The 17,333-nt window shown below is 39.0% G+C and overlaps 1 protein-coding gene across 1 annotated transcript in view; it reads left to right on the top strand.

Moving 5' to 3' along the window:
* The window catches only part of LOC126278567 (xylulose kinase-like), a 139,797-nt gene that overhangs the window by 70,163 nt on the left and 52,301 nt on the right, over nucleotides 1-17,333 (top strand). The window contains exons 6-7 of the mRNA XM_049978769.1: nucleotides 8,750-8,881; nucleotides 9,053-9,206. Of these exons, the coding sequence (XP_049834726.1) occupies nucleotides 8,750-8,881; nucleotides 9,053-9,206 (286 nt within the window). The remainder of the gene's footprint in view (nucleotides 1-8,749; nucleotides 8,882-9,052; nucleotides 9,207-17,333) is intronic.

Below are 17,333 nucleotides of genomic sequence, written 5' to 3'. Positions count from 1 at the left end.
TCAAATTTTCTTCAGCTGCAATCGCTATTACAGCATAAATAGCATCATAACAAGCAACTGGACTAAATATTTCATCATAATCAAGTCCAGCACGTTGAAACATACCGCACACAACCAAGCAAGTATGGTGTCAATCAATCGATCCATCAGGCTTATATTTAATATGAAGCACCCATCGATTATCAATAACACATTTTCATTCAGGCAATTCTACCAAGTCCCAGGTATAATTTTCTTCAAATGCCTCAATTTCTCCTTTCATTGCATTAAACCATTCATTGGAATTACTAGTTTCTGTAGTTTCATTGAAGTTTGTTGGTGCAAGCTTTTGTTAGGAAAACTAATTCATTTTCTTCTTGTGAGTGGTGAGACTGGTATCGTAACACGTAGTCACTAAATTTTACTGGGGACCATGTTTCACGAACTGGACATTGACTTGGTAACTCATTCCATTATTCGTGGTCACTAGTTTCAATCTGATCAACCGTAGATTCACTTTCCTCTCCTGTTTCTTTAGGTACAGAATTAAATTCCAATTCAATCAAATTTCCATCTGTGCATAGCTTTTCTGATTGTAAATCAACATTGCATGATTTCACCGCACGATGTTTTGATGGAATCCACACTTTGTAACCATCTTCCTCATTCACATAGAGCCAATGAAATGACCAGGTATAGCCTTTTCATCAAACTTAGACCAAAATTTCTTTGGCAAATAAATTTAGTACTTTGATCCAAAAATTCATAGATAATTAAAACTGTTAAACACCTTGCCAGTCCACAATTTGAAGTTGTTATACCTTCAGCACTTGACTTCCCAGTATGACTGAGTAGAAAAATGGCTATGTCACATGCATAAGCCCAAAGTGGTTTAGGTAACTTGCTAGACATTAACATTGAGTGAGCTAATTCAACTATATGTTCATTTGCTTGTTCAGCAACACCATTTTGGTCAAGAGTGTCTGGACATGTAAGATGAAACTCAGTACCATGGTCTCATAGAACAGCAGCTACCATGTTTCAATTCACCTCTCCTCCACCGTCAGACCGAAATACTTTTAATTTATTTTGCATGAAATACATCCAAACGAAATGAAATATATCCAAACGAAATGAAAAAAATCATCTTTGAAAATCATATAGTAATGAAAACCATGTATAGAGTCAATAGACATGGGTCCATGATTGATCAACTCATCGACAGTTTGTGGATGATCTCTGCAATGGCTAAATGTTCTACAATGGGATTTGCCAAGAACACAGCCATCACAAAACGATGTGGTATCAGGGCATTTGACTGATATACTGAAACAAGAGAGCACATCTTGTACATGATGGTTATCTTGATGACCGAGTCTCTCATGCCAACATTGTAGTTCTTCATCTGAAGTTGTTATGTTAATCATTACTTGTGAATCCGGAGGATAAACTCATATTTCATAATCTATACTGAAGCAACTAGTCTTCCTGTTGTGACCACTTCACTTTGTTGCTGAGTGATAACAGCTTTGTTATCATAAGTCACATTATATCCACATTGTGTAGCTTGATGGACAGAGAAAAGATGGTGTCTGACATCAGGTACATACCAGACATTTTCGAGCAAAGCTGGTGTTCACTTTTCGTTTATGAATATTTTAATATGGATACTGTCAGTCCCATGTGCAAAGATAACTTCTTTGGCAGCTGTCTGCATACATTGTGGAATCATAAACTTTTCAAATGTAGCGAAGTGCTGTTTATTTGGTGAAATATGATGTGTTGTGCTAGAGACCAAACTCCAAGAATCTGAACTATCAAAATTAACATGAGACATCATGCTAGTGGCTAGAAATGTATTTGGTTTATTGCTCACTTTTAAACTAGAACTCAAATTATTACTGTTGTTAGCTGTCGCTTTTGCTTCTTCTGTGGCTATGCGCTTTCAGCTGTTTGCTGTAATATGTCCAGCTTTCTTGCAATACAGACATGTACGACTTTCTTTCTTCTTTGACTTACTTCCCTCTGTTGCAAATCTCTTCTGTTTTTGATGTTGCTCATTCAATTTTGATTTTGTGTAGAAAGCACCAGCTGCCTATGTCACTAGTGAATTCTCAATCAAACACAAATTCTCAATTATAAGCTGTGTTGTCTATTCAGGTTCAGGAACATGATACCAGGTCGACCTGTAAAACTGTTATTTGGGTCCTAATGTTTTGAAAATACGTTGTTGGATCAGTGAAAGGGTAAAAGTTGCATTTGGATTAATTTTGTCCCGTTCAGTGCACAAGTCAGAGAAAATGTTCACAAGGAGCGACACGTGTTTTATGATAGACGTGACGCCATCTTTTGACGTTTTAAAGAAACAATTGAACAATGTATATAGTCGCTGCAATGAGGATTGTTCGTATACTGACATAAGGGTATCTCAAATTTCTTTTGCGTCAGTCTTCTTTCTTACATGAAAAGTAGGTTCCTCATCAAGCACTGTTACAATGATAGGAGCTGCCCATTGCCAGTACCAATATGTGTCGGATGGTTCTTCTCCTTCAGCTAATGATGGACACTGACATGTACCATCTATAATCGAATAAAGAGAATGTTCCTTTAAACAAAGTTGAATCTGCCATTTCTATGTTTCCCACTGGTCATCACTTGACAGTTTGCGAATGTTTGTCTGACTAATATCATTGCTCAACTGAAGTGCTGTGTCTGCCATTCCAAAAATTTTGCAGTCTCACGAATATCCTAGTAAACGGAAAAATAGTCTCACAAATGGATACTTTAATTCTCAGAGCCTGAAGCATTCAAACCTGGGCTCATAACCTGTTGCGGATGGACTTAGGGTATAACTTTATAACAAGAACACAACACTTAAAGGAATAGTGATCGTCTTCCTTTAATATCCAAAAATGACTCACAGCAACAACAAACACTTCAAAGAGAAAAAAGCATGGAAAAAAAGGAAACTCTTAGGAGAAAAGAAATTCACAACACAGAACCAAACACCACCATAGGAGAGGAGAGGAAACACAGTTCTGATTTACTTACTTTAACGCCTCTTTCAAAATGTATGTGTCAATTGTAGTTGTATTGCCCTGTTTTTTCCCACAACTAACTAATTTATCTACACATTTCAAAAAATGAACTACTGTGTCATCTGGCCCATGGACTAGGTCCCACTGTACCGCAGCTAGTAACCTCCTTTTTAAAGCATCAACCTGGGTGAGTTCATCAAAAGGTTTGCTCAAATGTGCTAATTTTTGAAAAACTGTTTCATGCTAATATGCACTTCCCTGTAACTTGGTCCATGGAGAATTTCACTATTTATTCTAACTTGTTCAGTCTCTGACCAAAATTTATCTAAAAATCATTTTTCAAAATCTTCATAGGTCGTGTCATTATTGGTATACTGATTTGTCCAGCTTAATGCTTCACCTTCCAGAAACTTCTTATCAAACTTGATTTTCATAATATCAGTCATACTAGACACAAAATTATCTCTGCAATGCTGCTAAAAATCTACAGTATGTAAACTACTTTCACTGGAATGTTGCAAAACATGGTACCTTTTACATTTTCTACGAATCTGTTGTCTCCTGTTTCCACCTGTTCAAAAAAACTGCCTTCAACAAGTGCCAGTTTGGTGTCAGCATTACTTTACAATTTCGAAATTCAATTTATTATGTTTTTGTGCATAGTACTTATTTCCTCATTCACATTTTCGGAAGCAATTTTGTTTTTCTACCTACTTCAAGTGATCTCATCTCTGACATTTTTAATTTCAATATTAAAGTTACATTCAACTTCTTTCATTTCAGAGTCACCAGATTCTATGTGAACATTTGATCTATCAATTTGTTGGCTGATATTGTTTATTTGAGCTGTATTTTTACTGACACAATCAAATAATGCTCCTATTGATTGACCAGTTTCTGTGAACAGATTGTTATTATCATTGCTCTTATTTATTAACAATTACAGCATGGTACTTATGTCATTATCATCATCTCATTTTAAGTAATCCATTAGCTTTTTCTGTTTTACAAGTTCATAACTAACATTTTCCTGTTCTCGTTTCACTACACTATTTAAGTCTCCCATGTCTGTATTACTCCCTACTGTTTCAGATTCACTGCCTGTCATTGTTAGTAATAATACATCAAAACACTTCACCAAAAAAGCAAAACAAAAAAGAAAATATTTCCAGTACTTAGCTTTGTTGTTGGATGTTGACATTGTTAATTGTTCACCTCACCTTTCATCCTTTTTTCTTCTTGCTTACAAACTCCTTTCTGCTGATATTGTTGCTCTTTTGCAGTTGTGGTTCATATCTGGCTGATTGTTCAAATAAAAATTTCACTGTATCTTTTAATCTGCAATAAGGAAAATAGTCCAACTCAGTATTCACACATCACTTGCAGAAAATCCTGGATGACATCACCATATTCTGACCATTGTTGCCGAAATTTGATTTGTTAATGTTTAGAGTAAGTTAGTAACTTGGGTGGCTAGTCACATTTTCACAGCACTTGGCATGCTGAGATAGTGACACTGCAGTGAATGACAGGGACAGTCGAATTTAAATAACTAGTTCTGTTAACAATGGAAAATACTCATTTTTTGTTGCTCTTCTTTGTTGTGTGTTGATGGCTTGCTGTGAATTTGCTTTCTGTGGTTTATCTTTCTATAATCATCTAGTGGATGGTTGGGCTGCTGTTTCAATAATAAAGTGAAATCTTATGGACTTTCTGCAGAATTCCATGTATATTATAAGTCATCTCACTTCCCAATGCAAATCAATAAAACACACATAACTCTCACTTTAAACTCGCATAACCATCTGCTCAAAAGAACAAAGATTTACCTCTAGCAATATGTAGCAAAGAAACTACTATCATATATTGATTGATGTGTTTGCAAAACAATCATTGGAACATACATTCCATAAATAAAATGCAGTTAATTGCCTACCTATTTGAGAAGTCCATAACCATCATTGTAATTACATAAGTATTTATAAGGATTGACATTTAAAGATTTTCTCATAGTTATGTAGTAGAAATTTTTGGCTTTTATGTCTTCGGTGCAATTGTTCACTTCATATGGTCCAAGATAGGTTAGCATATTTATCGCACCATAATCAGTTTTAATAATGAATAGGAAAATAGGAATGCGGGTAAGCTACTACAAACAGCATAGTGAACGCATTATTGTGGCCAAGATAGATACGAAGCCCACACCTACTACTGTAGTACAAGTTTATATGCCAACTAGCTCTGCAGATGATGAAGAAATTGAAGAAATGTACGATGAAATAAAAGAAATTATTCAGATAGTGAAGGGAGACGAAAATTTAATAGTAATGGGCGACTGGAATTCGAGTGTAGGAAAAGGGAGAGAAGGAAACATAGTAGGTGAATATGGATTGGGGCTAAGAAATGAAAGAGGAAGCCGCCTAGTAGAATTTTGCACAGAGCACAACTTAATCATAGCTAACACTTGGTTTAAGAATCATGAAAGAAGGTTGTATACGTGGAAGAACCCTGGAGATACTAAAAGGTATCAGATAGATTATATAATGGTAAGACAGAGATTTAGGAACCAGGTTTTAAGTTGTAAGACATTTCCAGGGGCAGATGTGGACTCTGACCACAATCTATTGGTTATGACCTGTAGATTAAAACTGAAGAAACTGCAAAAATGTGAGAAATTAAGGAGATGGGACCTGGATAAACTGAAAGAACCAGAGGTTGTACAGAGTTTCAGAGAGAGCATAAGGGAACAATTGACAGGAATAGGGGAAAGAAATACAGTAGAAGAAGAATGGGTAGCTCTGAGGGATGTAGTAGTGAAGGCAGCAGAGGATAAAGTAGGTACAAAGACGAGGGCTGCTAGAAATCCTTGGGTAACAGAAGAAATATTGAATTTAATTGATGAAAGGAGAAAATATAAAAATGCAATAAATGAAGCAGGCAAAAAGGAATACAAAGTCTCAAAAATGAGATCGACAGGAAGTGCAAAATGGCTAAACAGGGATGGCTAGAGGACAAATGTAAGGATGTAGAAGCTTATCTCAGTAGGGGTAAGATAGATACGGCCTACAGGAAAATTAAAGAGACCTTTGGAGAGAAGAGAACCACGTGTATGAATATCAAGAGCTCAGATGGCAGCCCAGTTCTAAGCAAAGAAGGGAAGGCAGAAAGGTGGAAGGAGTATATAGAAGGTTTATACAAGGGCGATGTACTTGAGGACAATATTATGGAAATAGAAGAGGATGTAGATGAAGACGAAATGGGAGATACGATACTGCGTGAAGAGTTTGACAGAGCACTGAAAGACCTGAGTCGAAACAAGGCCCCCGGAGTAGACAACATTCCATTAGAACTACTGACGGCCTTGGGAGAGCCAGTCATGACAAAACTCTACCAGCTGGTGAGCAAGATGTATGAGACAGGCGAAATACCCTCAGACTTCAAGAAGAATATAATAATTCCAATCCCAAAGAAAGCAGGTGCTGACAGATGTGAAAATTACCGAACTATCAGTTTAATAAGCCACGGCTGCAAAATACTAACGCGAATTCTTTACAGACGAATGGAAAAACTGGTAGATGCAGACCTCGGGGAGGATCAGTTTGGATTCCGTCGAAATGTTGGAACACGTGAGGCAATACTGACCTTACGACTTATCTTAGAAGAAAGATTAAGAAAAGGCAAACCTACGTTTCTAGCATTTGTAGACTTAGAGAAAGCTTTTGACAATGTTGACTGGAATACTCTTTTTCAAATTCTAAAGGTGACAGGGGTAAAATACAGGGAGCGAAAGGCTATTTACAATTTGTACAGAAACCAGATGGCAGTCGTAAGAGTCGAGGGGCATGAAAGGGAAGCAGTAGTTGGGAAAGGAGTGAGACAGGGTTGTAGCCTCTCCCTGATGTTATTCAATCTGTATATTGAGCAAGCAGTAAAGGAAACAAAAGAAAAATTTGGAGTAGGTATTAAAATTCATGGAGACGAAGTAAAAACTTTGAGGTTCGCCAATGACATTGTAATTCTGTCAGAGACGGCAAAGGACTTGGAAGAGCAGTTGAACGGAATGGACAGTGTCTTGAAAGGAGGATATAAGATGAACATTAACAAAAGCAAAACGAGGATAATGGAATGTAGTCAAATTAAATCGGGTGATGCTGAGGGAATTAGATTAGGAAATGAGACACTTAAAGTAGTAAAGGAGTTTTGCTATTTAGGAAGTAAAATAACTGATGATGGTCGAAGTAGAGAGGATATAAAATGTAGACTGGCAATGGCAAGGAAAGCGTTTCTGAAGAAGAGAAATTTGTTAACATCGAATATAGATTTATGTATCAGGAAGTCGTTTCTGAAAGTATTTGTTTGGAGTGTAGCCATGTATGGAAGTGAAACATGGACGATTACTAGTTTGGACAAGAAGAGAATAGAAGCTTTCGAAATGTGGTGCTACAGAAGAATACTGAAGATAAAGTGGATAGATCACGTAACTAATGAGGAGGTATTGAATAGGATTGGGGAGAAGAGAAGTTTGTGGCACAACTTGACTAGAAGAAGGGATCGGTTAGTAGGACATGTTTTGAGGCATCAAGGGATCACAAATTTAGCATTGGAGGGCAGCGTGGAGGGTAAAAATCGTAGAGGGAGACCGAGAGATGAGTACACTAAGCAGATTCAGAAGGATGTGGGTTGCAGTAGGTACTGGGAGATGAAGCAGCTTGCACGGGATAGAGTAGCATGGAGAGCTGCATCAAACCAGTCTCAGGACTGAAAACAACAACAACAACAATCAGTTTTATTACAGAATGTCATGATGAAATGTTGCTTGGTTCAGTTTACATTTCATACAATTTTAAATGAAGCTGAAAGCCAGTTTTCTCTATTATTCAATGCATCTCAAGGGAAACAAGGGTTCCCCATAGATGCCAATTCCATTTGCATGCAACTCACATTTATAATAAGTTGATCAAACCAGATGACTCAAGGACAGAACAGCTAAAAACATGGCAAAACAAAACTTTCTGTAAAGTTAGAAGAATAAAAATTCATTGCTCTGTTGTTATTGTGTTTATTAACTGATGGCATTTGGATTGGGGAGTATGAATTGGAATCAAATTTTGTGGAATGCAATATATTAGTGAATTTGTTGAGGAATTCTTAAGATTGTTTACATTAAGTATTATGAAGTAATTCATCATGTTTTAAGAATCATGCTGTAGGGGATTATCACATAGAAGCTACCCCCACACAAGTTATCTCGCTGCAAATAAAAGATTGTTCAGACTTTCAGTAAATGTTAGCACCTCAAAAATGGAAACCAAAAGTGAAGCCATGCACCAATGGGTGAGTACATGCAAGTAGAATATTAGGTAAGAAAAGAGATGGCTAAGGAGTCAAGTAATTTCATGTAGTAACAAAATGTGTCTGTTATGTACATATGAACTAGCTTTTAATAAATTAAAATGTGGGTTAAAACCAACGAAGATTTCAGTCTGAAGCAACTGATCATTAGAGGTCAATTGAGTAGTTGGAGTTGATGACTGACTAACAAAAAAGTGATGAATTCAACAGAATCACATCATTAAATTTGCCTGTAAACGCATAGGAAAAACTTGAAAAAAGTGTTAGTTGTTTTACATCAGTATAGTGATAATTTCATGAAATAGTACCTAGTATGAACATACGTCTGGTTAAAAATATACAAATATCTCATCTATGCAACTCTGTTTTCCTTTCTGTAGAGAATCTCAGTAGTAAGCAGCTTTGTGTGTTCACTGTTCCTGGGTCACTATGCTCCAATAGACTATGCTGATGGTTCTGGTATGAACCTAATGGACATTACACAGAAGAAATGGTCCAAAATTTGCCTTGAGGTGAGATATTAGAAATATTTATTAAGGCACACTTACTTTCATTTTGTACTTCAGACTGTGAAAATTTGATACACAGTAACCTGAACTCCAAGTCAAGCATTGATTTTGTTAATGTTCTAAGGCCTGTGCCCAAAATATAATTATCAAAAAATCACTTGCTCGTTTTTATAGGCCTGTGCTCCTGGTCTTTCTGAAAAGTTGGGGGAGCCTGTACCCTCTTACACTTTGTTGGGCCCAGTTTCTAACTATTTCGTTGAACGGTTTGACTTCAGTACTGACTGCAAAGTAGTGGCCTTTACTGGAGATAACCCAGCATCACTTATTGGTATAGTATGCAACATTTATTGATTTTGTATAAGTTGTCTTAAATTTTTACTGTTTATTTTGACATTTCTCTAATCTCTACGTATTTCACAATTGTCTGCATATTTCGAAATTCCTTATTTGGGAAGATTACTGTATTACTGTTGCCTGAATTGTATTAAATAATCAGGTCATTAAGAAAGAAATGAGCATTTAATTATAAAATTTTAAAGAAATAGAAAGGATGGCCAGTACTTATATCTGGGAGACAAAATTCCGTGCTGCCGATAGACATATTTACACTTGTCTATTGGCAGTACTGGATTTTCATCTCATGAAGATAAGTACTAACCAGGCATTTTACCTCAGTGCAATTTTTGGCCAAATGTTTGAATGTAACGAAAACATGACACTCTGTGAACAAATGGGTTTTTGTCTGAATTTTTACAGATAAACAAAGAGTGAGAAATGGACAAATGGATCATCAGACAAATGAGCTTTCAAATTGAAGACCATGAGGTCTAGTTTCACAAAAAAGTGTTTAAATGCTTCAAAGTAATCAGAGTAATTACGAAAAAATTAATACTTTATTTGAGGGAAAATATTGTTTGAATTTTCATAAGCTAAACAGGGTCAAAAATGGACAAATGGAGTAGCAAGTAGACCAATGTGAGGTATTGCTTTGCAGAAAAAAGATTTAATTGTTGGAAAGAAATCAAGGTAATTATGAAAAACTTAACTAGTGATTCCAGGAAAAATTGAGGTAGTTCATGACAACTGCCTCCACCTATGTAAATGAAGTGTCAGAAAGTTCATTTTTTCAAGGCTTAGCCAACATGCACACAAAAAAGATGCACTGGTGTGATATTTACCAGGAGACAAGGAACTATTCATTACACTGCTACAGATGAGCAAGGTGATGCAATGTAATTTTCAGAGGAACATTTGCCAAAATATTTTCATTAATTCAGAACGAAACCTAGGTATTAATAGGAAGAAAGGAAAAAAAGCCTTATGACATACAAGGAGACAAGAGATAATAAAATGCAACACAGAAAATTCAGCAAAGGAATAGAAAATCAAGTGGCACAATATGAACTAACATTTCCATGAGACCAAAATCACTATAGTGGATGCAAAACTGAAAAGGAATATCTCAGTCCCTATCTTGCACTCTGTGCACAAGTGGCCCGTCGGGACCATCCAAACGCCATGTCATCCTCAGCTGAGGATGCGGTTAGGAAGGGCATGTGGTCAGCACATCGCTCTCCCGGTCGCTGTGATGGTTTGTTTGACCGGAGCTGCTACTGTTCGGTCGAGTAGCTCCTCAGTTTGCATTACGAGGCTGAGTGCACCCCAAAAAATGGCAACAAGTTCATGGTGGCCCAGATGGTCACTCATCCAAGTGCTGGCCACACCCGACAGCACTTTACTTCGGTGAACTGACGGGAACCGGTGTATCCACTGTGGCAAGGCCATTGCCCAGTCTCTATCTTAATGTACCTTAAATGTTCAAAGCCATCAAGCCCAACAATGATTCACAACTGCTGAACAGTTTTTAATATAACAACGGAAATACATTAGGGTTTTACATTACATGACATTATATTGCAGTTTTATTATGATACTTTTATCATGGGGAGGCACACTGATGCAAGTGTAAACTATGTCCTTGGAACAACACAATGACAACATGTGCCATTTACCTGACCAGAAGACCATAGGGGTGATAACCCAACAAGGTGTGGGTGCAACTCATTTGTATGATGGGTAGGCTGCACCCTACTGATATTCACCATAAACAGCTTTCAAATTTTGTGACCCACCATGACACTTGGCAGTCATTGCTGCTGCTGGTCAAAGGACTACGCCCAAACATTAGGTGCAGAGGAAAACATTGCAGAGCATGGTGGTATATGGCATGCGACTAAGATTGCAGCAAATCCAGGAGATCGATGGTGAATGCCTCACAAATGATTATTTGGATTGCACCTGTTGATGCATCACATCATCACAGAACGAGGCAGACATGGTCTTCTTCATACACACAAAGCGCTCTCCCTCCAAGTTATAAAGGCAGGTGTAATGTGGTGGTAGTCAGATGCCAGTTACTGCTATAAATGCAGAAGTCTTCAAATTCCTGCAACACAAATTTTGTATCATTATCAGACATGAGGGTCCTCATAGATCCATCAATGGCAAAAATAAATGAAAACACATGAAAACTGATAGCTGACAATTTGGAGGACAGATGTCTATGTATGGGAAATTGGACAGTGCATCAACCACCAACAACAACCCATTCTCATGGGAGCTCCGGGACCAGCCAATTTGAAAACTGGCATGCTCCAGCCAATGCATCTGGTCCCTGAAACAATTTTCCAGAAAAGCAGATCAGCAGCCATGGCAGTCACATCCTCTTATGCTGTCAGTGGAAAATCTGACAGGATTTGCTGCAAGGCATCATCCAAAGCAAACACAAGAGCCTCCTGACTATCAGGCTCCAGATCAGGCTCCACCAGCAGCTGCAACAGCAGATCAGCATTGTCATGATGGACAGTGGAGAAGTAATGAATGTCATAGCAACAGTTACTGACAAAGGGGGTCCACTTCTGAAACTGGTGGGCAATCTTATCAGACAATTTAAAATGAGAGCCAAATAAGAAAACCTGCAGCTTGTGGTCAATGATATGCAGGAACCTCATCCCATACAAGAAAATTGAAACTTTTTAACCCCAAACATGTTGTGCAGTGGAAATCATCTTTGATGCATGAGTGATGGGCTGTTCGATGCCATCTAGATTCTGATCTAGCAATGCCATAACGGGACACATCACAGGCCAGGGTAAAGGTTCACCAGTGTAAAGAGGTTCTTGGGCAGTGGCTATTTGATGATGGCTTTGATGTGGTTGTCCATAGAGATGAGTCCATCTTTTTTAAGCACATATCCCAAAAAATGCATCCTTGGAGAAAAAAATCTATTCTTTCCTAGCTTGCAATGAAGGCCATTCTCCACAAGGCAGTGTAAAACCAAATGTTTCGTAAATGCTCCTTTCTTGTGGAGTCCATTAGCCAGATGACACCAAGATCATTGCTGAAACAGATTAGATTAGATTAGATTAATACTTGTTTCATAGATCATGAATACGACACTTCGTAATGATGTGGAACGTGTCAGGTTAATAAAAGATGTCTGTACAAGATATTGCATTACACAAAATATTGCATGACACAAACGTTTAAGCTTGTTTCCCCCCCCCCCCCCCCCCCCCCCCTTAATTTATATCTAAAAATTCAACCAGTGAGTAGAAGGAGTTGTCATCTAGAAATTCTTTTAATTTATTTTTAAATGTTGATTGACTTTCTGTGAGGCTTTTGATGCTGTTTGGTAGGTGACCAAAGACTTTTGTGGCAGCATAATTTACCCCTTTCTGTGCCAAAGTCAGATTTAACCCTGCATAGTGAAGATCATCCTTTCTCCTGGTGTTATAGCTATGCACACTGCAATTAATTTTGAACTGGGCTGGATTATTAACAACAAATTTCATAAGTGAATGTATATACTTTGAGGTTACTGTGAGGATCCGTAGATCCTTAAATAGATGTCTGCAGGATGACTGTGGGTGTACTCCAGCAATTATTCTGAATTCACATTTTTGAGCAATGAATACGTTTCTATTCAACGATGAATTACCCCAGAATATGGTACCACATGAAAGCAGTGAATGAAAGTAGGCATAGTAAGCTAATTTACTGAGATTCTTATCACCAAAATTTGCAATAACCCTAATAGCATACGTAGCCGAACTCAGACGTTTCAGCAGACCATCAATGTGTTGCTTCCAGTTTAACCTCTCATCAATTGACACACCTAAAAATTTTGAAAATTCTACCTTAGCTACAGACTTCTGTTCAAAGTCCATATTTATTACTGGAGTTGTGCCATTTACTGTATGGAACTGTATATACTGTGTTTTATCAAAATTTAAAGAGAGTCTGTTTGCTGAGAACCACTTAATAATTTAGTGAAAGACATCATTTGCAATTACATAACTTAGTTCTTGGTTTTTGGATGTTATTACTATACTTGTATCATCAGCAATGATGTCCGGTAATGCCCTGAATCAGGTGTTCCAAATGCTGTTGATAAATTATCAGCACAGACAAGATTCCAAAAGGCAATCAATTAAATTGATATAGCCAAAGGGGTTGAGTAGAGAGGAAGACCAAAAGACTGTGTGTAATGGAAACAACAGGTAGGTGAGAAATACTGGTTCCCCCAACATCTTTGCCAACAGCTCTACTAGCCACAGAATGGGATAAAAATCCGTGGCACAATGCACATTGACCATCTGTTTAAAATTGCCACAAAGGCACATAGCACTCTTGGGCTTCTGTATCAACATCAAAGGGGTGGCACATTGACTTAATGAAATAGGATGCAAAATTTAGGTGCTGCTGATGCTGAGAAATATAAGTCTCAAAATTTTATGCCCAGCCCAAAATATTCTCAAACAGTGGGCTGTATGACTGCAGTACGAAGTCCGAATCATGAAGAGGCATGGACTGAGGAACTAAATGCCCTTTGTTGACTATCTGGAAGCCAAAAACAAAGACGATGTTGAGCCTAAAAATACACACATCCAAAAAAGTTTTGAATCACCTCAGTTCTGAGAGTTGTGGAACCTGTGCAGAAAATTGAAATAAATATCAACATAAACATCATTTCTACCCTTTTTATTGCACATGAAAACCACACATTGTATGTTGTACCACCTCCAGAGGTGGTGGTTGAGATTGCTGTACACACCAGTACCTCTAATACCAAGTAGCACGTCCTATTGCACCATGCCTTTATTCGTCTTGGCATACTATCCACAAGTTCATCAAGGTACTGTTGGTACACATTGCCCCACTCAATGGCAATTCAGTGTGTATCCCTCAGAGTGGTTGGTGGGGTCACATCATCTATAAACAGCCCTTTTCAATCTACCCCAGGCGTGTTCGATAGGGTTCATGTCTGGAGAACATGCTGGCCACTCTGGTCGAGCGATGTCAATATCCTTAAGGAAGTCATTCACAAGATGTACACGTTGGGGGCATGAATTGTTGGCCATGAAGATGAATGCCTCGCCAATATGCTGCCGATATGGTTGCACTTTTGGTTGGAGGATGGCATTCACATATCGTACAGCTGTTATGGCACCTTCCATGACCACCAACACCATACGTTGGCCCCATGTAATGCCACCCCAAAACAGCAGGGAACCTCCACCTTGCTTCACTCATTGGACAGTGTATCTAAGTTGTTCAGCCTGACCGGGTTGCCTCCAAACACGTCTCTGATGAGGCATATGCGACACACATAGGTGAGGAGAACATGATATCAGTCCTGAACGGTCCATTCAGCATGTTGTTGAGCCCATATGTACTACATTGCATGGTGTCATGGTTGCAAAGATGGAACTCGCCATGGACGTTGGGAGTGAAGTTGCACATCATGCAGCATATTGCGCACAGTTTGAGTTGTAGCATGATGTCCCTTGACTGCACAAAAAGCATTATTCGACATGGTGGCATTGCTGTCAGGGTTCCCCCGAGCCATAATCTGTAGGTAGTGGTCATCCACTGCAGTAGTAGTTCTTGGGCGACCTGAGCGACACATGTCATCGACACTTCCTGTCTCTCTGTATTTTCTCCATATCTGAACAACATCGCTTTGATTCACTCTGAGATGCCTGCACACTTCAAGGCAGAAAGTAACATTGCAGATGTGATCGAACCTCAGTATTAGCCATCTAGGCATGGTTGAACTACAGACAACATGAGCTGTGTACCTCCTTCCTGGTGTAATGAGTGGAACTGATTGGCTGTCAGACCCCCTCCATCTAATAGGCGCTGCTCGTGTATGGTTGTTTACATCTTTAGGTGCGTTTAGTGACATCTCTGAACAGTGAAAGAGACTGTGTCTGTGATACAATATCTACAGTCAACATCTATGTTCGGGAGTTTGGGAACCAGGATGATGCAAAACTTTTTTTGATCTGTGTATTTTCCACCTATAGTGATGCCATTAACAATGTAAGTTGCTATTCTGAATTTTTTTATAATGCATAGAGATGGAGAATTGCCCCCACATAGGAAGAGTCAGTTCACTATAAATCAAAACCTGACATAGTAGTCATTGCATCTCTTGGCACTCCAAAAGGCTGTAAGTATCTAAGTTAATGTGGCTGACTGTTGCTCCAATGTCTGCTTGACATTATGCTGGCTGCTGCTCCACAACCATTGTCAGCAAAATACACTGGGGTGACCCACATTGAACTTAGGGGATGGTCCCAGAATCCAGAGAAAACAGACGGGTGTCTGATGGCTGACTAATGGTTTGCTGTGATCCAGGCCACATATGTCTGCCCAGGGTGCTGGTTAAACTGCAGCTGTGTTACAACCACATTGGTTTGATGTCTGAAATACTGCATTAGCAAACGAGAAAGGAGAGTTTCTCAAGGTCACTGGAATGCCTTAATTTTGAACAGCTTCAAATGAACCCAAGTGGCTGCACAACTGAAAAGTGGTGTTACTGGCAGTGCAGCAAGAACTGGTCCAGGTAATTCTCCCACCTCTCTGTAGACTCATCAAAGCTGATAAACAGCATCAGGGACAGGGAAGAAGAATGCACAAAAGGCACCTAACGTTTGATTGGCAAGGGTGCAAACCAAATTCCCACTCTGGTTGATCAGCACCTTCATCTGCTGCTGTTGCTGTTCTGTGTGTGAGTGCAACTATTCCTGCCCGCATTGCAAATTAACAATGGAAAAATGGAAACAAAAAAATAAAGGCTTCTCACATGTAAGAATGTCCTTCATTGCACGTAGGAGTGTCCTTCATTGCAACTTTGGTACCTGCAAAGGCAGGACAATGCAGCTACACCACACTGTTGGTGCAGGTACTTCATGGACCAACAGTGGCTCAATAATGATGGGGAACAGAACTGCATTAGAGAAAATATAAACTTGCTGTGCAAGTTAATCTGAGAGAAGCAGAAATTTCTGAAACCACATGGAGATGTGCACAGGGATAAACCCTGCACATGGCTGCACCAGATAGACAATGGAGCACTCAGAAACAACACTCAATGTAAAGCACAAGACTAGGTCTACGGTAGTTGAACTTAGCATAAGAACTGCCCTGCCTGGCTTACTGTTCACAAGGTAAACAGCCAGTGGACCTACGCATACTATGTGTTACATGTGTTCTCCATGGCAGATTTCCACACTATTTTGCTGTGCACATGATTTGGCGACACAAAGGTTCGGAAGTTGTGGTACTAATGAAATGTCTTCTTGCTTGCTTAAAATCTCTGCAGATGTTGCACCTTTAAAGAAAATGCTGATAATCTTGAGCGACAACCATTGAGGCTTTTTAAAAATAATAAATAATAACCTACCCCCATGAACCATGGACCTTGCCGTTGGTGGGGAGGCTTGCATGCCTCAGTGATACAGATGGCCGTACAATAGGTGCAACCACAACGGAGGGGCATCTGTTGAGATGCCAGACAAACGTGTGGTTCCTGAAGAGGGGCAGCAGCCTTTTCAGTAGTTGCAGGGCAACAGTCTGGATGATTGACTGATGTGGCCTTGTAACACTAACCAAAATGGCCTTGCTGTGCTGGTACTGCGAACGGCTGAAAGCAAGGGGAAACTACAGCCGTAGTTTTTCCCAAGGGCATGCAGCTTTACTGTATGGTTAAATGATGGTGGCGTCCTCTTGGGTAAAATATTCCGGAGATAAAATAGTCCTCCATTTGGATCTCTGGGCGGGGACTACTTAAGAAGACGTCGTTATCAGGAGAAAGAAAACTGGCGTTCTACGGATTGGAGGGTGGAATGTCAGATCCCTTCATCGGGCAGGTAGGTTAGAAAATTTAAAAAGGGAAATGGATAGGTTAAAGTTAGATATAGTGGAAATTAGTGAAGTTCGGTGGCACGAGGAACAAGACTTTAGGTCAGGTGAATACAAGGTTATAAATACAAAATCAAATAGGGGTAATGCAGGAGGAGGTTTAAGAATGAATAAAAAAATAGGAGTGCGGGTAAGCCACTACAAACAGCATAGTGAATGCATTATTGTGGCCAAGATAGACACG

Source organism: Schistocerca gregaria, chromosome 6, assembly GCF_023897955.1.
Source record: "Schistocerca gregaria isolate iqSchGreg1 chromosome 6, iqSchGreg1.2, whole genome shotgun sequence".
Lineage (NCBI taxonomy): Eukaryota > Metazoa > Arthropoda > Insecta > Orthoptera > Acrididae > Schistocerca > Schistocerca gregaria.
This window is presented reverse-complemented; position numbering and strand designations above follow the sequence as displayed.